This window comes from Colossoma macropomum, unplaced genomic scaffold, assembly GCF_904425465.1.
Source record: "Colossoma macropomum unplaced genomic scaffold, Colossoma_macropomum, whole genome shotgun sequence".
Lineage (NCBI taxonomy): Eukaryota > Metazoa > Chordata > Actinopteri > Characiformes > Serrasalmidae > Colossoma > Colossoma macropomum.
In genome coordinates this window covers 8,576,947-8,596,569 of record NW_023494792.1, presented here as the reverse complement: position 1 = coordinate 8,596,569, position 19,623 = coordinate 8,576,947, and the positions used below count along the sequence as shown (strand labels likewise).

At 38.5% G+C, this 19,623-nt stretch overlaps 1 protein-coding gene across 5 annotated transcripts in view; it reads left to right on the top strand.

Annotated features, from left to right (window-relative positions):
- Positions 1-11,200, top strand: part of osbpl5 (oxysterol binding protein-like 5) — a 37,522-nt gene extending 26,322 nt beyond the window's left edge. For all 5 annotated transcript variants that reach the window (XM_036575809.1, XM_036575810.1, XM_036575805.1 and 2 more), the window contains exons 9-22: positions 2,401-2,611; positions 3,143-3,327; positions 3,549-3,630; positions 4,058-4,156; positions 5,008-5,104; positions 5,221-5,319; positions 5,403-5,500; positions 5,610-5,699; positions 6,025-6,161; positions 7,316-7,495; positions 7,687-7,816; positions 7,939-8,053; positions 9,358-9,460; positions 9,627-11,200. In XM_036575809.1, coding sequence (XP_036431702.1) covers positions 2,401-2,611; positions 3,143-3,327; positions 3,549-3,630; positions 4,058-4,156; positions 5,008-5,104; positions 5,221-5,319; positions 5,403-5,500; positions 5,610-5,699; positions 6,025-6,161; positions 7,316-7,495; positions 7,687-7,816; positions 7,939-8,053; positions 9,358-9,460; positions 9,627-9,756 — 1,756 coding nt within the window. In that variant the 3' untranslated portion in view covers positions 9,757-11,200. The remainder of the gene's footprint in view (positions 1-2,400; positions 2,612-3,142; positions 3,328-3,548; positions 3,631-4,057; positions 4,157-5,007; positions 5,105-5,220; positions 5,320-5,402; positions 5,501-5,609; positions 5,700-6,024; positions 6,162-7,315; positions 7,496-7,686; positions 7,817-7,938; positions 8,054-9,357; positions 9,461-9,626) is intronic.
- Positions 11,201-19,623: the final 8,423 nt, after the last annotated feature.

The following is a 19,623-nucleotide window of genomic DNA, read 5'->3' as shown; positions in this document are numbered from 1 at the left end:
TGGGTTCAAACATTTTAAACATCATTTATTGCTATACTCCACAGTTTTGTTGCAACAATTTGTACTTTTGGTTCTATTTTCTTTTGGTTTAAAGAGTTATGAATGGTGAAATTATATAGAGCACTTTTTCTTGTGATAGAAATGATGCTTTTACACGGTACTAATGCTTTGACAGGACCAGCTTCCTTAGAAAAAAGGATAACAGTGGCAACTTTTTGCTAATTTCACTATTGCATTGTTCCATGGTGGAAATTTCAGCACGGCATATTGTAACTTTATAGTGGTTTATCATTCACAACGTAGGCAGTAGCTCATAGATGCTGTGTCAGTACAGTGAAGTGTAACTACAAGTGAGTATAATAGCATTTTAGGACACCTTTGAGTTACAGAAGCCAACACACAAAAATAAATGTTTCTGTGAATCAGAACCTGCATGTCAGAGGGTTAAAGTAAGGCCAATTTAATATAACATTGTTGTTCCACAGCGCAACATGCAGTAAACAAATTATGCACTTGAATTACTCTTTTTTTCCCTAATCTCTTTGTTCAAGGTCAGTTGTTCAGCTTAGTTAAATCTAAATGGGAGTTTTTGTTTCATCTACGTAGTACCATGGAATTGCATTTTTGTGTCTTTTGGAGGCTGTGTTGTACAGGCCTTATTTTGGTGAATGCTAGTGTGATTATGAAGATGTACTGCTTTTAGTTTTATCAGTTAAGGGTTGTTAATGATAGAGGAGTTAATATCTAAGGCTTTTCACAGCTGGACAGATCACAATTACTTATTGAACTATTTGAAATATTAAATGTGTTATCTGACATGTATGTGAACAGATCCATGAGGCTATAAATCTAAAATACAATTTGTGAATATGATGTTGCTTTTTATTTGTGAAGTGTTTTAAACTATTTGAAACAGTGAATGTAGGAGGTCCCCAGTATATAAGAGCTGAAGTTGTAAGTTGATCCTTTCTGTTCATTCCTATTGTTAGTTGGTATTATTGTAGAAAAATGACAAAGTTGTCATCTCTGCTTTTGTGTAGTAATTGTGGCATGTACACAGCTTCTGTCTTCTGGATCCAGAGAATTCAGGGCACATCATATATTTCCGTTTTCCCCAGGTGTCTAGCTTTTATATTTTTTAATGGAATTAGGTAGAACAGTTCAAAGAATACACAAAGCAGACACTGTACATCTAAGGCCGAGAGCATATAATATTATATATTATTATGGTGTTTGTGCTCATGTTTGCATGTGTTTTTGATGTTCACAGTATGCCATAGGCCACTGATCCTCTCCAGCTGGCAGCTCTCTCTGTTACTCCACCTCTTTCCATACCCCTCCCCAAATGCCCTGTGGTCATTTTAGCGCTTACAGCCTCCCTGCCCCTCCCAGCCAATCAGTTCTGTCATACTGGGTCATATGACAGGCAGAGGAGCAGGAAGAGGCAAGGAGAATATGAACCCAATACAACCCCAAGAGAGCCATCATCACAGAAACGCACACGCTTATTTAGCAGACGGGGCTGTAGAGCAGGAAAAACTGCTTTCGAGAAGCTGCCAGCTTCAGCTTTTTGGTGCTGTGTAACTGCCTAACTGCCTGTTAAGGAGCGAAAACAAGGCTGTATGTTGACAGCAAGCAATCAGTAGTGTTTTTTTTTTCCTCATCTGTCTCAGTAGCAGCTTTTGCCTGCAAGGTAAGAGAAGACATTTTTATTCTGGCGCCTGAGTGCTTCTTTTGACAGCAAGTCTCATGGGGCGTTTGTCCTGCCTGTCTTTCTTTTCTCCCTCCCTCTCACTCTCGCTCTTTCTCGTTCTGTCTATCTCTCCTTGTGGGTGGTATGGTGTTAGATGAACTCTCTCCATCTGAGATTATATTGAAGTGTTGGCTCAACACAAAGGGTTGCTTTTGCTTTCACGGTTGTAGCCATGCCGCTCCCTGCTAGCAGTCAGCTGATTTTCCCTCTTTTGAGAGATTACCACATTGCTGAATATAAAGGGCGAGGGATTCTGTCATGGTTACCTCCAGCTCTGCATGAGCACAGGGGGACACCATTTATCTTCTGACGTCACTGGTGGCTGTGACATTCACATTGCTCATGAAGGTGAGGGACGGCGTAGTTACTCAGGCAACCAGGCCGACCAGGCTGTATTGTTTATGAATGTAATAACAGCACCGGAGCTCATTGGACAGCATTTAATTAAAGCAAGATTGCAGTTCTTTCTGAGCATATAGTAAAACAACTAAAAGTGGATAGGTGCCAGTTTTCTAAAAAAATGTACTAAGGTAACGATCTGGTTAAAATATATTAGTCTTGTGTATTGCTTGTGGTGAATGGATACCTGAACTAACAAGTAGTTTCATGGCTAGGTCAAATGTTACTTCCTGTTTTCTTGTTGGTAGGTTGAATGACTCAATGCTGGAAAACAACCACATGGAGAACGACGGCCTTTCTGACAAGTCTGAGAGGGAGGCCCATGATGACTCAGATAATGCAGCCAATGAAAATGGGGGAAGATTAACTGAGGAGAGTGATATGGACCAATCAGATGACCTTTCACCTTGCCTCCAGGCAACAGCCTATGTTGAACAGGGCCAGGAGGAGATGGGAGAGGTGAGAACTGAACATTGTTTAACTTCTGACAGCAGACTTAATAGCTGTCACTTTTACTGTACTGAAGCCAAGGAGTTGATGGCAGCTATTGACGAATTATTATTTGAAAATGTATTGTAGAACAGGGTTTTGACATTGTTCTGGAAACTCCTTTTCAGACCAGGAAAAGTATGGAATGGAATGTTTTAGGAAAAGTATGGCTATGTTCCTGTCATATTAATATTAATGCAGTGTGCCAGTATTCTAAAGCTGCATTAGAGAACCTAAAATAATCAATTGACTTGTTCTTTGCTCTTCTGCAGTCTTCCTAATACATATTACATTTCATGGTTATCCTTGCCGCAGCATAGTCCAAGACCTTTTATGTATAGTAAGGAAACAGCAACCTTAAAAAGGACCTTGTATAACTTACAGAGTGAGGTGATGGATACTTATCTGAAATCGTCTTACTGTCTTAGTGGTGGGGCTAGCTTGTGGGTAGTGAAAACACAGTCCGTAGCCAGAGAAATAAAAGGTATTGTGTTCCTGCAGCCTGGCGAGGCGTCTCAGGTGGAAACGGTGTCAGAGGAGAATAAAGGGCTAATCTGGACTCTGCTGAAACAGCTGAGGCCTGGCATGGACCTGTCCAAAGTCGTCCTGCCCACCTTCATCCTGGAGCCCCGTTCCTTTCTGGACAAACTCTCTGACTATTACTACCACGCCAATTTGCTTTCCCAGTAAGCCACCGAGCTATAATTCTTACCCGTGTTAGATGAGCCAGTGCTATAATGCAGCATATCACATTGTTTAATTAATACTTTGAATTGTCGTCTTTGCAAATCACACAGTTTTGAGGTTTTTAGGTGTTTCTGTATGGTGTGGATGGCAGTTGTAATCTTTGTATGCATTTTTGTGTCTTGAGAGAAAGTGTCCTTAATGATTTTTTTCTTGGAATCAGGGCAGTCACAGAGGAAAACCCATACTGCAGGATGAAGCAAATTTTGCGTTGGTATCTTTCAGGCTTTTACAAAAAGCCCAAGGTAAGCTCTTGACATGGTGATTCCATTTTCAGCTATTTTTACTCTTTGAGAGATATTTAAACAGTTTAGAAAATGTCTTTTCTTTGTTAATATGCTTACTGTATCTGATTTGGTGTGTTGTATGATTGTCTTGAAGGTCTGTTGATTTTAATGGTCAATTGTGATACATCTTTGACATCTGATGAATAGCTCTTTCCTTGTGTAAGACTGTGGATGCCTGGTGTATATATGTTTGTGTATCTTGTTGTTATGGTTCGACCAATATGTTTTGAGGAATTATTCTTCTGGATTGACACATTTGCGCCATACAGTCTATAAAAAGTAAAAGTCAGAGAGTTTTGCTGATATAATAGGTGGTAGATTCACCTAGCCTTTGTGTGTGTGTGTGTGTGTGTGTGTGTGTGTGTGTGTGTCTCTGTGTTTCCAGGGGCTGAAAAAGCCTTACAACCCCATCCTTGGGGAGACATTCCGCTGCTGTTGGCTGCACCCCCAGACTGACAGTTGTACTTTTTACTTAGCAGAGCAAGTGAGTCTAAAATACTATTGAGACAGGATTTGTTTTGCGTTGGGAGGTGGGGTAATGTTATTTTACCACAGAACATCTGTAATGTTTCACATGGGGTAATAAATCTTGGAATAAATTACAGAGAAGGAAGTGGATGCTTGATTTTACGCATTGCTGTTGCACCAAAAAATATGTGTATGCAAAACGTTTTGCCATTGACAAGTAGAAAAGACAATTCATTTAATCGTTATTTAGTTTATCCTAACCATCTATCCGGCTGTCTTAAATGAAAGCAGTGTGTCATTAGCTTGACAATTTACAGTCAACATTGCTGCATAACATCAAACATTTTCATATTCTCTTTTTACATATTTTAATGTTTGGGTTGTGCACTTAAGGTAGGACAATACATCTCCGCTTGATCTGGGCCTCAGTGAACCCAAGTAAATGCTTCAGAAGTGCAGTGAAATCTTCTTTCGTCAAGATATGGTGGAATACTTACTGGCATAGCAATTTGTACAGGACTAATTTAACCTGGGGTTCTTTCTACCGTTAGTTTTGTAGTAATTCAAAAATCTTTGCCAACACAGAATCACGCAAAATAAAAATGACTGATATGGCGAATTCGGACGGAACTGAAATCACAGTCATTGGCCCTCACAATACAAACCATCTTTTCACAAAGATTATCCACCTTCACCAATCACAGCCAGGAAAATGTGCCACTTATAAATCTTGTACTTCACACCTAGTACAGCATGCTTGGCTTCAGTTTTTAGCTGCACTGATCTCTAAAGTTTGTTTTGCTGTACTGGTTTCAGTCTCTTAGTCCTGCAGTCGTAATGACCTTCTCTTAATCTGTTCACATGCAGGTGTCTCACCATCCTCCTATCTCAGCCTTCTTTGTGAGCAATAAGAAGGATGGCTTCTGTATCAGCGGCAGCATCCTGGCCAAATCTAAGTTCTATGGTACGTTACTGCTACTTGGTGCTTGGCCATCATGTCAGAGGCATTAAAATGATAAAGCAAAGCAAAAACTAAACAACAAGAGTGATAAAGAATAACGGATCTTTCCTTTTCTCTAGGGAACTCTCTGTCAGCTATACTGGATGGAAAAGCCAAACTGTTGTTTCTAGGTCGTGATGAGGAGTATGTGATTACCATGCCATACGCTCACTGCAAAGGTACTGATTAATAATAATGTGAATCACACTTCAGACAACTGAGCTACCAGCAAGACGAAGTAACATTTGTCTGTTTTTCGCAGGCATTTTGTATGGTACCATGACTCTGGAGCTTGGAGGAAAGGTGACCATTGAGTGTGAAAAAACAAAGTACTTTGCAGAACTTGAATTTAAATTGAAGGTACTGAATATTTGAAAGAGTACTTCTCTTGACCTTGATCTAGTAGTTTGTGTTGTTTTTAAATAGTGTCAGGCATAAATTGATCATTCTCTCATCTTTCCTCTCTCAGCCTTTCCTCGGCAGCTCGTGTAATGTTAATCAAATTTCTGGAAAGATCCGTATGGGAGAGGACTTGTTGGCCACAATAGATGGGCACTGGGTATGAACCTAAACTGCATGTCCTCACATGTATCCTGACAGATGATTGCATTGTTTCTGGTCCATAAACAAGAATAAACATTCCCATCTGTAGAGTGCCAGGCAGCACACACTCTGTAGAATGCATTGCTTAGGTCAATATAATGTTTGTGCAGTATGAAATTGGGTATCGTCTGGAATATTCAGTGTTATAATATTGCAGTAAAACCTAAAGATTGTCAATTTTTGGGCTATTGAATCAAAATATATAAACTGTAATATTCTTAAATATCACTTTAATTTGACTCTCCCGTGTGCCTAAAATTTGTGTAAATATCTTTTCACAGGATGGCGAGGTACTGCTCCATGAAAAGAAGACTGGCCACCAGGAGGTGCTGTGGAACCCCACTGCTGAAGTGCGCAGGCAAAGGCTGAGGAGACAAGTGGTTCAGCTAGACCAGCAAGGACCCTTTGAGTCTGAGAGGTATGCTTGTGTTTACAGTTCTGACACTGTGTGGAGTAATTCTGTGGCTCAATACTGCAAATTCACACAAAGTAGTGTTGCTGAAGTGAATCAGCTGAGTTTATAATTCCATTTCCAGTACAGCAGTTGTTTGTTACCATTTAAGTAAATAAATTATTAGCAAAATCTATTAATTAGGGATGCAAAAATTGGAAAATTCTTTTGAATGATAACCAGCTGTCAGCAATGAAACATTACTGGCATGGTTGGTGATTAAACGTTAACCAGAAAGCCTAGAATCAAGGACGCAACCCATCAAAATATCAGTTATAAAATCAATAGTTCCAGTTCTCAAATCTGTTTGGCTGAGCCACTTTCGAAGCTGTTGTAAAATACCTGATTTACACAAATTATGAGTGCACACATCAACTGAATCATGTACTAATGCACCAACATTTTAAAAAGTGTTACTTGTATGAACTGTGGAATGTAGTACTAACAGGTGGGGCCAGTTACCAGTGAATATATTAAGTAAACAGCCTTAAATATACACTACATAAGAACCTGGCTTTATTTAAACAAAGGAGCTGAGGACTATTATATGTTTATGACTATATGACCCAAAAAAAAGAAAAATAAGGAAAATTAAGAAATTACTGAAATATACAGTGATGGGCTACTGAAAGTTCTATATTCTAAAGTTCTATGCACCGATGTGTAATTTCCTCACCCTGTTTCACACTTTTCTTCTGAGAACCTGGGCAAAATAGTGGTCTTAATGCTTTTGGATATTTGCTTTTAGATATGTTACCAAACCACAGTTTTTTTAGCTGCGTGCTTTATTTTTAGTAGGCTTATTTAGTGGAACCAGTTGCCTATTGTGCCCCCATATGTACAGTTCAGAAATGTTCCTGAACTTGACCCTGATTATTGAAATAGAAACTCATTTATTGGAAATTAAATTCACATGAGTTTATTCCATGATAAATAGTTAATCGATTGATCAATTATGTACATTATTAACTTTACTGACTGTCTTTAAGCTATTTAAAGGCACTTAATAAAACTATGTTTATATGCAAGAGGTGTTGATTATTAATTATCAGGAATATTTATTCAAAGAGTAAATGATGAGCTTGTAAAGCTTGGCACTTCAATGGGTTTGCTTTTTCCAGGCTTTGGCAGCATGTGACCAGTGCAATTATTGCCAAGGATCAGAACAAAGCTACGCAGGAAAAATTTGTTTTAGAGGAGGCACAGAGGCAGGAGGCACGAGAAAGAGGTGATCGGCCCTGGAGGCCACACTTCTTCACTCAGAATCCCGACACCAATGAGTGGCAGTACAAATATGCAGAGTATGTATCAGTGCACTCAACATTCTTGTCCACTGCTTAAATTGCAACAAATGTTTTGAAATAATTTTAATTCATTATCACTGAAATAACTAATAAGCAGTAGAGAAACAACTGACATAAAATAACCATGAAATATAAAAGTGAGTATATCTAAGCGGGGTAAAATGTCCTGTGTCTCTTTGGCCTTCTAGCACTAAGCCATGGGACCCTGACTGCTGCCTGATTCAGTTTGAGAAAGACGGCATCATCCAGACAAAAGAGAGGTGCCGGCGGCAACATAATGGCTTTACCTACAGCCAGAACTGGACAAGCCGACAGAAGGTCAGCTGCAGTTTTAGCACTCATTGAAATGCTGAAAAAAAAAAAAGAAAAAATCCTTTTTTGAGCTCATCTAAATGCACAGGTAAATGATGTTGTTTTACTGATGTGCATTTTTTGTGAAGGGCCAGATGAATGGGAAGCACAGGAAGTCAAGCAGTCAGCCATCCAGCTGCAGTCAGAACACTGAAAGCAGCAGCAGCACACCAGAGCCCACGCATGAGTCCTCAGACAACGAAGGCAAGCGCAACACATTGTAGCTGCTAGGGATGCTATTAGGGATGGACACAGTAATTCATATGTACGGATAGCCAAACTCATCTAGTATTCTTTTACGTAATCTGGTACTCGAATAAGGTGTTACAATATTTAGTAATTTTAATAATTTCACGGTACATGTTTCATCGGTACATGTTTTGACTGAACATCCAACATACAAAGAGGGGGCATTTAAGCAGAACTATATATGGAAATACTTCAGCCAAAAAGATATTATATGAGACAGTCGAAGGTTAAACTCTTGAGTTACTGTTTTGTATGTTCATCAATCAGCCTTAAAACACAAATACATACAGTGCTGTGAAAAAGTATTTGTAGGGCAGGGCCTAAAACTAGTAGTTGATGCTTGAAAACCTACTAATAAATCAGAATTAAAGCAACTGTGCACAGAAGAGGAGGTTCAAACTCCATCACAACAAAAAGATGAAATCAAATTATAGTAAATGTTGATTATTAAATTTAAGGAGACATTTCCATTATATTGGATATTGCCATTGTCGGAAGAAAACCTCATTTTTCAGTTTTTGACATAAATGGCCTGGTGCCCTTTACATTGTTTGTAAATTTCATGATGAGTGGCCCAAAGAAATGGCCCAAAATGACTTGGGAAAAGTCTTGTTCCATTGACTTACATTAAAAATAAAGTAGGTTTTTTCTTTCTATTGTAAAGTTACCATGTTGGAGATAGGAGGTTTTCTTCCGACAACAGCGATGTGTTTTCTTCTTAAATAATTGAAATAATAATTTTAAAAATGTGTTTTGTTTCATAAGTTCTTATGTTTAATATTACACTTTGTTTAAAGATCCTAAAACATTCAGTGAAAAATATGCTGTAATAGATTATATCAAGGAAAAGGCAAAAACTTTTTTCATAGCCCTGTACAGTGTCCAAAGGTTTGTAGACACCTGTTCATCCAAAATTTCTTTTGAAATCAAGTGAATTAAGAGTTTGCCCCCGCCCCCCCATCCTCTTTGCCTTTAAATCAACTGAAAGATCAGGCGCAGATCACATTCAATGCCATAAATGAGTGATACACCTTCCATGTTTCCCCTTTTTGACTGATGTTATTAAACAAATATTTTCTTGTAGGGATATTCAAATACTGTCCAAATACTATTAAAATGTGGATTTGAATATTATTGACTTAAAAATGGAGATTAAATTCAAGATGTCCATCTTTATTTAAAATGGATTATTTGTTAATTATTAGCTGTTTCTTTTCTTCTTCCTTCAGAAAAAGAATCTCACCTTATTTTGTGTTTAGGTTTTGTGAGCCAGTGTGCCAGATGTAGTAAGGAGGTGAAGGACCTTGCTCTCATTGAAGCCTCAATAGCATCCATACAGAAAACACAACAAGACATTCAGAAGTGAGTTCAGTTAACTGTTCATGCAGAAACATTTATTGTAAAACTCCTAAAACTAGACAAACTTTAGATTCACATTTTCTTCCTTTAGTATAAAATGAGTCTGTATTAGCTTTGCTGACCTTGTCTAATCTAACTGTTCAACCTCTCTGTTGCATCATGTCTTCAGGAACCTGAGTGCATTGAGTCGTCAGCTGGCCCGGCGGACAGAGGACAGCGTGTCTCTGAGCGGCCGCCACTGCCTCATTCTTTGCGTTCTGGTGCTTTCACAACTCCTCATCAACTATGTCTTCTCTTAAAAGATCACCACCTAGTTGCTTAGAGACCGACACATGGCAGTTGTCGCCTAGCAATAAACACAGCCAAACTACACCACCACACAGCTTCTGAATGGCCCATTGACCGTAGCTACACCACCAGGCACTAAGCACTTCAAAATTGAGAAAGAGACTCCTTTTTTTAAAATCATGAAAAAGAACGAAAACGAAAAATAAACAAAAAAATAACATTAGAGTGAAGTCTAAGTGTTGCCCTTTCACTCTTGCTAATGAACGTGTAATGTTTTTTATACTCCTTTGCAATACTGTTATTGTGTTTTTGGTCATGTTTCAGGCCCTTTGGGCAGCTATGGTGTGTGAGTGCGTGAGTATGAGCGATAGTGTGTGCGTGTGTGAATATAGTTGTCCCCCACTCCACTCCAAAATATTGGGCCTTAATGCTGACGCCAAATAGAAGAGGACAGGTAGATGAATAATCAGTGGAAGAACACTCACCAGTGCAATTCTGTGTGCTTTTGTCCAAATGTCTGATCAAATTGAAAATGACTCATCTTTAAAATGATAATTTAACCAAACAGTATTTCTCAGTTGTTAGAAGAATATCTGTTTACATGCTTGTTTCTGTACCCTGCACACAAAGGAAAGTAGATACACATTGCCAAGCGATGCAAATTGTGTTGTTGCAGATGAAGGAATGAACAAATGTCATGTGTCAGCATGAAACTACAGTGCAAAATCAGCCATAGGCCAGAATACAGATCCACAAGGCTGCTGAAGCTAATGGGTTGGCCAGTCTTTACAGGGACATCCAGGACCTTAGGTATTTAATCTTATTGGTCCAATTGGATTGAATCGTTTTGGCTTTGAACTGTGGATGAAGTGCATGATTAGAAATAAGATGAGGAAGGTTTTGTGAACAATTCTGTATATATTTGTTTGGAACAAAATGCCATTTCAAATGAAATCGAGAATGTATTTATTTGATTATTTCTTTGTTTTTTGTTGTTTTTTTTTTTGGCTTTATTTCATACAGTTTTTAAAATGATGCATCACACTCATTCAGGTTTTCTGGGAGCAATATGGTCGCTGTTCTTCCGCAAAGTCTAGGAAATAGGGAGGCATAGAGCTACAGAGATGAGCTGCTCTCTCTTGGGCCTCTATAAAGTATGTACTGTGGGTGAGCTAAGAGCCCCATTTGTGATTCAAAATTTGAGCACACAAATATTCTGTTTCTTGATGTAAGATCAATGTGCCTGTTCAACTGAAGCATGTCTCAAATCATCATAAAGCTCTGTGGATGCAGGAGCGGACAGACAGTTGGCTGCGAATGCTTTATGTTCTGTATTTTTTTACACTTTACAGCACTCTGTAAAACTGTTCTAAATGAAAAAAGACACCAATTGCTCACTGATTATGTCAATAGTTATTGCATATTGCAGCACTACAGTAAACTTTTACATTTTGACTCTTTGCAGTTGTGTCTTTTTGTGTGTTGTGTGTGTTTTGACTGTAGCGTTTCCTCCAGTTTAACCACCAGATGGCAGTATTGGTCCAAATATCTACAACAGGGGTGCCCAGACTGTCTTGGGTGGACAAAGTGCAAAGTTTGTGGTGGGTAGAGGGCTGAAAATGCTAAGCGAAAAAAAATAGGGTAAGTAGGTAGGTTTCAAATTAAGTTTTTAAAAATGAATTTTTTAACATTCCACCAGTTTTTCTCAACCAGCGGTTCAGGAACACCTAGAGATTTATTGTGGTAGGGCCTGTTGTAGGGAAATGGTAAGACTGTGATGGAAATTTCAGTCAAATAAAAACATAAAAAAATTAGATTTAAATATATATATTTAACGTCTAGAATATGGTTTATATAGGTTTTTACAAGTAAAAAAAATGCTCATTGTAGCACTTTGTGGCCCTTATAAGTACAAAAGTTAATAGCTAGGTCATTGATTAAAATCTTTTAATAGTTTTGAATTATGAATAAGTACCATATAATAAAGTATGTGGTATGTTTGGAGCAGCCTTCTGATCAAAGCCAGCTGTCTTGAAAATGTGGTTGAAACTGCGCAGGCAAACGTGGCTACAAAACCACCTCATTAAAAAGGATCTAAGTATGTTAAAGCAAATCATTGAAAATGAAGGGCTGACACAAAAGATTAGGAACCCCTGCATTAAGCTGTATTTTGTTATGGAAATACTTCAAATAGACAGTTTCAAAAGGAAAACAAGAACAAGTTGTGCTTGGTTTAATAATAAGTTTGTTCTATTATTGGGTGGGGGGCGTTTGAGCAAGTTTCTGGTGGACAGAGTCAAACGTCACAGGCTAACTTTGTGGACCATCTTCATGTCATCACTTTTATAAGATATAAAAAGGTGAAGTAGTTCATTGTCAATCAGTAATTACTAAAGGCGAAACATCACAATAAATGATATCTGGTATGACACTGCTCAGGAATGTGTGCCTGTTACATGAACATTAAATAAATAAAAATTCATTCTTGTATCATTACTACTTTACAGAGTGGTGAAATTCACATCTGGACCTTGAGTCTGGTGTATGTATGACAATGCACTGTGTGTGCTGGGGGGAGTGTAGAAAGTGAAAATCCCCTCCTTCATCAGCACATAGCTGGATAAAGACAGGGAGCATCATGCTGTGCTCTTCATGTGATAAGCCATGTGACAGCAGTTCTGGCAAGTTACCACCAGCCTGTGTGTGTGTGTGTGTATGTATGTGTGCGCACCACTTCCGCTCCACACCGTCCCCTCTGAGCTTAAGGGAGGTAGGACTTTGTGCAAACACTCCTTAGGATCTATAATTAGCCCAGGAGAGTCTGGGCAGAGGGTGGAGATGTGCTTTTACATGCAGGGAGGTAGAGCAGTGTGGAGTCTTTTTTGCAGTTGACCATCAAACACAGGTGTGCCCAGCTTAGTGATCACAATTAGTGCTTGTGTGTAATTGCTTCCCACTTGGATTTTAAACCACCAAGCCTACTGCTCTGTTTAGTTTGTACTCACCCTAAGTAAATCCCAGATATCCATACTGTCTGTGAGTAAGACTAGATGCTTAATCTGACTAACCTTCATAACTCACAGAACAAAGTTCCTTTGATCACTCTCTGATCTCCTGGAATGTTGATGTTGTGTCATACCAAAGAGCATTTTTGGATTTTGTAGAATGTGCTAAATAATTTCCCTGCAGTGAAATGGGAGCGTTTTGTTGCAAAGTAAGGAAAAAAGGAAAGCAAACATGCCTTGAACATCAAAGTACATTTTTAATAACTCTTTCGCCAAATTCTTTATCAGATGTTAATACACTCTTCATCACTTGTTTTTTCTGTTTAAGTAAAAAAAAAAAAGGTAAAAATCTTTTAGGTAAAAATAAAAAGGTTTTAGGTAAAAATCTAGTGCGCACCACATACACTATCATGTGCTCACAAGATATTATCAAGTTGTCATCGTGTGAGTACGACACATGGATTTTATTATGTAACACTAGTGCACCAGATACTCTTGATAGTTGTAATAACTCTAAATAGTATCTGTTAAGTATCTAGTATCTATAAGTATCTGGTGATCACCTGACACACCTGACAATATCTGGTGCTCAAAAATATTATCCTAATAGTATCTCAAGAGCACATGATAGCACATGGAATGCAGGTTTTGACATATATACAGGGTGTCCCAAAAAATTGACATCATTTGAGATGTGAATATCTGAGTAACTACATGTCCTGGGCAAACGAAATTAAATAGGCTTCATGTTGAACAATACAAGATTTATTTATCAAAATTCAAACACACAAAATGCCTTTTTCATTTCTAATGAACACCATTCTTCAACCTGAAAAAAAAACATTAAAAGTTAAACTTGGTTAGTTTTTACAGATTTTGTTAAAATTTGAGATAATTTGAGGGAGAATTGGCTATGTTATTAGACTACAAAGTGATGTCAATTTTTTGGGACCCCTGTACACAGGATAATATTTCAGAGTATCTATGTATACCATGTCTTTAGTTGCTCCATAGATATAAGAACACAGGTAAAATGCTTTTGAATCGATTAGATTATATGGTTGCAAGAAATTCTACATGATGAAGCAGTACCCCAAGAAAGTCCACTGGTTTGAATTATTTTACAGTTCGTTTGATTTCTGCTTCACATCGTGTCTAATGTCTAACTTCATGAATTTTTTTACAGTTGGGTGTGATTTCTAAGAAACTATTCAGGTCCACATGGACCTAAGAATTTTCAATTGTCAGGTGGGTAGAGTAGCCTTATTCCATACTCAGATAGAAATATTGAAGAATATACTAAATATACTTAAGTGAAATAAATGTACAAGTAAAAGTAAACGTACTTTTCCAAAACATGACTCAAGCAGAGGTACAAAAGTGGCAAGTAAAAGCTACTTAAGTACTGAATAACTAAACAGAACTGCAGCAGAACTTCTATGGCATTTGCAATGTTATGTTAGAGCTAATGTAGCAGTGGTGTACATTCACTTTCTCTAACTAGTTTTAGTACCAGTTAGGACAGCTCTACTTTAAACCTGGAATTGTGAGGCTTGTGAGATATTCCAGTAATATCTGAAGGGTTTGGTTCAAAAATGTATTATAGACCACATTATAGGCCAATTGTTTTAAATGGCTATACAGCACTTTGGCATGAAATTCATTATATTATTTCCTTGGTGTATTGCAGTTTACTATGAATCCACCAGTAAATGCTTTTGAACACTAATGGAGGAGCTTGTCAGCCTGTTAGTTATCTGCCTGCTCAGCCTAAATGTAGTTGCTAAGATGATGTGTTTGTTAAGAAAGCCCCACGATTTAAACAAAGTACTGGCTAGTAAACTAAAGGCTGTTTTCTTCATATACACACTGCAAACTGACCTCATTTATCAATACTACAGTTCATAGTCCATCCAAACAATTAATTGGCACATTAATACAGGATTTAGTTGACACGTGTAGTGAAAGATGTGCATATATTGAGTATTGAATGCCTTGAATGTGGGTCAGCGACATTCATTTTCAAATGCCGTATTTTTTCCACTGTTAGAGCAGCTATTCATGCTCCCTGGGCTTTATTTGTTTGGATTTCTCAATATTGTTGACTCTTGAGCTACCTGAATTTTACCCAACTATACATTAGCTCATGCTGTAATGAACACCCACACACCTTCCACAGAGGCTCACACAGTGCTCTGTGCTCAGTGAGGGAGAGCACGTGCTGTTTTGATCCTGTCTCTCTCTTTCTCTCTATTAGAGGAGTGGCACTGGGCCCAGGCCTCCGGAGCACAGAGCTGGAAGTGGGCGCACACTGGACCTTTGTGCTGGGATGCTTGCGGGGGCAGGCGGAAGTGCTCTGGAACTACAGGACCAAATTAGGCCACATGTGTGCTGGACTTCACACAAAAGAATTCCTTCCTCCCACAACCGTATATATATGTGCTTTTTGGCACAGGCCAGCACGGAACGCCGCTGTTTATGTTTGCCGGTAGGGTATGTGAAGTGTTTGAAACGCTGTAGGTGCTTCCTTTGTGTGAGGGAACCTACACTGGCTGACAGAACACAGCAAAAGCGTGTGAGTGGGCGTTTGGATGATGTCATACCCTCAGGCTGTGGTCTGTGCGTGGGGTCAGGGGTCAGCACTGTTCTCTGCTGCTCTATGCTGCCACACTCCCCAGTGGTAGCATTCCGTAGAAACGCTGCCATGCTCACTCTACATCTCTTCAGCATGGCTCCAGCCTCCAGGCCTGAACGGGCCCTTTGTTCACTCCTCGCATGTTTCCCCGTGCTGTCATACACTTGCAGATTTTGCCAATGCTGGGCTGTTTTGACGTTTTGCTGTTGCCATGCAGGCTGACATTAGGTAGAAATGCAAAGGACATATTGACTCATTGTTTAAGAGAGCATTACTACCAGTCAGTTCATTAGAGGATACTTCATGAGAAAGTGAGTGAAAGATTATGATTTTGCAGCCATCATGTCTTGAACAGGGTCTAAGCACACACTTATGCTGTAACATATTAGAACATTTTAAACTAATCCCATTTTTGACCACTGTCTTATTGGCTGTTGCTAGGGGTGTGAAAATGAATTAATCTAAAAGCTTGTGATTCAGTTGGTTATAATTGGTTATAATTGTCTGTTTTTAGGGACGCAATGAAATTTTGGCGACCAAAACTTTGTAGCCTAAAAATGAAAGAGTCGTTTCTGATCATTTTCATCTGAATATTTCAGCACATCCCAAATTAAATAAAAGATTAAAGCCAAATTTTGACTTAAAAGCATAATGATTACACAGGCCTACAATTTAAAGACTTTACGAATAATTTTAATGGTAATAAAAAAGGGAAATAGTGATTAAATACTTTGTTTAATCCGTTTGTTTGCCTGCACTGGTCAGCAAAGCTGTGTTTAAACAGTTTTAGCGACAGCAGATTAACAGCAATAGTTTCTATGAGTGACACTAGACAAGCAATTTATTACTGTTCATGCTCTGTATCAACAGGGGATACAACATCCAAGAACTTCTCCATTACAGGTTTGATGACACTTAAAAGTGTAACGCTCTGCTAGATATACAGAATTCAACAAAAGAAGAGAAGCAGAAAGTCTATCTGCAGCCACAGGTTTTAAAATAATGAAAAAATTCACAAATAACAGTGCCAAACTGCAAACTATATCTAAAATATGATAAAAGTCATTGCCTTGGATGACTAGCCATTCTCTGTTGTCAATAACATTGGATTTCATTGCACATATTGTAGCCTTACATGCTGTAACAAGTTTAGCTTTAGTTTATTTATGTAAGCTTTTACTGGCAGCTTTTTTGATGTTCCATTTCACTTTTCAGCTCAGTGTGTCCAAAAATGTCATTTTGTCACTAATTATGACCTTTAAGAAAATATCTTATATGCTAATTTTTTGTGCCATAATGAATCATATAAAGGCTTGGTACATTGTCTCACTGCATGCACTCTTGTGGTCACACTTTTTTATAGCTTTTTTTTGTTCTAGCACAGAATTTGTATTATTTAATTTTAAAAGTTGTTTCTGTTTATTTTAAATAACCGAAGTTGAACAGAGTTGAAGGCTTAGAGCCGCTAGATCTTCCTTTGAAGTGACTGCAGTTGGGTCATTTGGTCCTCTTCCTATCTGAAGAAGTGAAGGCAGACTGAGGTGTGTCAGGGCTGGTTGGGTTGGGTTCCTCGTGCGGATGTTTGCTCGGTAATTACTGCCATTCTAAAGCCTTTTTAGTATGTGCAGTACTGACAGACGTGAGACAGACATGCCTGGGCATGCACAGTAGACAAGAGCTCTCCCGCTCTCTCTCCCTCACACACACACACACACACACACACACACACACACACACACACACAACTGAGGAGAACAAGAGCCTCAGTTTCTGTTCCACACATTCTTTCTTTTCTTCTACAGAGACAGTGAATGAAACACTTTATGTGTAATATTAGTCATGCAGAGATATTCACTAAGCGGTGATAATCACAGGTTACACTCATAGTCAAGCCAAACATTGACTGACTGAGACACTCTATAAGTCAGGATTTTATGTAGATAGATAGATAGATAGATACATAGATAGATACATACATACATACATACATACATACATACATGTAAGAGCATATACATACACATATGCATAATATATGCATAACACAAATAATGCTCCAAGGCTTATTCCCACTGTGGTTCTAATAAAGACATTGAGATGACAGTTTGTAAAAAGCTGTTGTTGTGCTCTGTCAATCATTCATTATAAATTACTGCAAGTGCATAAAGCAAAAAACTATATCAAAGTTAAATCAGTGTTGCCCACATACTGCAAGGAAAAGCACACATAACAATAAAAATAACACTACAATAAAAATGTCCTTTCTTCTTATTATTTTTATTACTTCATCCTGTGTAATACTAGCCATCCTCAGTGCTCAAGTCAGGCAAAACCAGTGAAGGGAAGCTACATATAGGTTTTAATCGATTTTTCAGCCAATTCTTTAAACCATGTTTAAAACTACTCTCCACTTATTTGAGAGATGATGGAAGTTTATTCAATATGTAGAAAAGCATTCCCTGGACCAAAACCCTACTGAAAACCTGTGTTGTGAGCTGAAGAGGAGAGTCCAAAAGAGTGGGCCTAGGACTCTGGAGAGATTAGTAATTGTAAAGATGTATTTTTCATAGGGCTTTTGTTTTCTAAAAAATATATAAAAAACTTCAATTAAAGGTTACATTTCTCTCATACTGTATTTTTAGTGTGAGACATTTTTCCAGGTCCATGTTACTCCATCTTTATCAGGGGTGCCAATAATATTAATAATAATTCTTCCTACTTGTTTGTTCGTGTTAACAAACAAATGTTAACATAATGTACTGAGCATTAAAGGAACAGTTTGGCAGAAAATCTAATTTGCATTATTTCCTACTTACCCTGAATACAGTCGATCAGCCAAGTCAATATGCAACGTAAACATGTTTAGAAAAAAAGAATTTGGTAAAATGGCATGGATAGCCCTTATTTACAGAGATAATAAGAGAATGGAACTACATTATTATCCACAAATCATCCTGCTTTCTGATATAATTCTGCCTTCAAACTCTGGGAGGCTGAAGCACAGGGGTGTGTTGTAAAAGGTCACTGTGTAGGTACAGCATGGTAATACCTAAAGCTTGGATACTGTAAGAGAGTTAGAAGTTGCATAACAAAACCTGTGAAAATTAGGTGTTGTATTCCCTTTTTGCAAAAAACAGAATGAAGAAATCTACAAGTAATCTGACACATTACTGATTTCATACTAATGCAGCTACATGCAAATGCAAATTAGCAGTTCAGTAAAGCTGCCTATGGCTGCCCCTTCTTTTACCTACAGAGGTCATAATGGGTTATCCCGTGTTCCAAACCACATCATCTCGTCTGCATGACCTGAATTAAGATCTAGCTGTAGTTGCAGGTTGAGATAAAATTTTGAGTGTGTATTTAGGCAACTGAAACGGTTAGGGGGACTACTGACTTACAGTGTTAGAAACGTTAAACTAGCAGCTTTAGTTCTAAATCAAAGAAGCAAAATTTGGACACCAAACATATCTTGGCTGATCAACTGTATTTGGGATAAGTTGAAAATCATATCAATTCGATTTTTTGATAAACTATTCCTTTAAGGAACTGTGCAGTTCTAGTTTTCAGCATGAATTATTTTTTCAACAGACTCAAAGGAAACGATAAATGAAAAAGTATGTGTGTTCTATGACACATGAAATAATCCATCTAAAGAAATTAAGCAGTTCATTTGTAGCTGGATGATTTATTGATGGGGTTTGCAGGCTGCAGCTGGCTGATTGATTCTCCTAGACATTTCTGTCTGTCAGGCTGGATGATGAAGTCATGGTGAAAGAGGGTCTGTGTGGTCTGCTGCAGCACCTGCACTTCACCTCCATGTGTAAAATCAGCCTTCTCCTGACACACATCTCCTGTGTTGAGTGAATTTGGCTCCAGGGCTTGAGTGTGTCAGCTTTTCTCACTTCAAAGGAGCACTTTAGGGGGTGGAGACAGGGTCCAAAAACACACCAGCACCTCACGCATCTGCTCTCCCCTGACACACATACACACACTGACTGCTGCCGGTGGACTGATTTGACCGTCTCTATGGCAGCGTGTGCTTTGAGCCCTGGCATGCTGCGGGGCAGAGCGTGACTGGGCTGTGGTGTGCCTGTCAGGTCTTGTTATGGACCAAGACGCCTTTATACATGGAGAGAAGCAAAGGCTGCCAGTGCACACATGCACACACATACTGACACCCACGCCCGCTTAAATAGAGACATGACACATCCATCCATGGTTACCTGGAAACTATA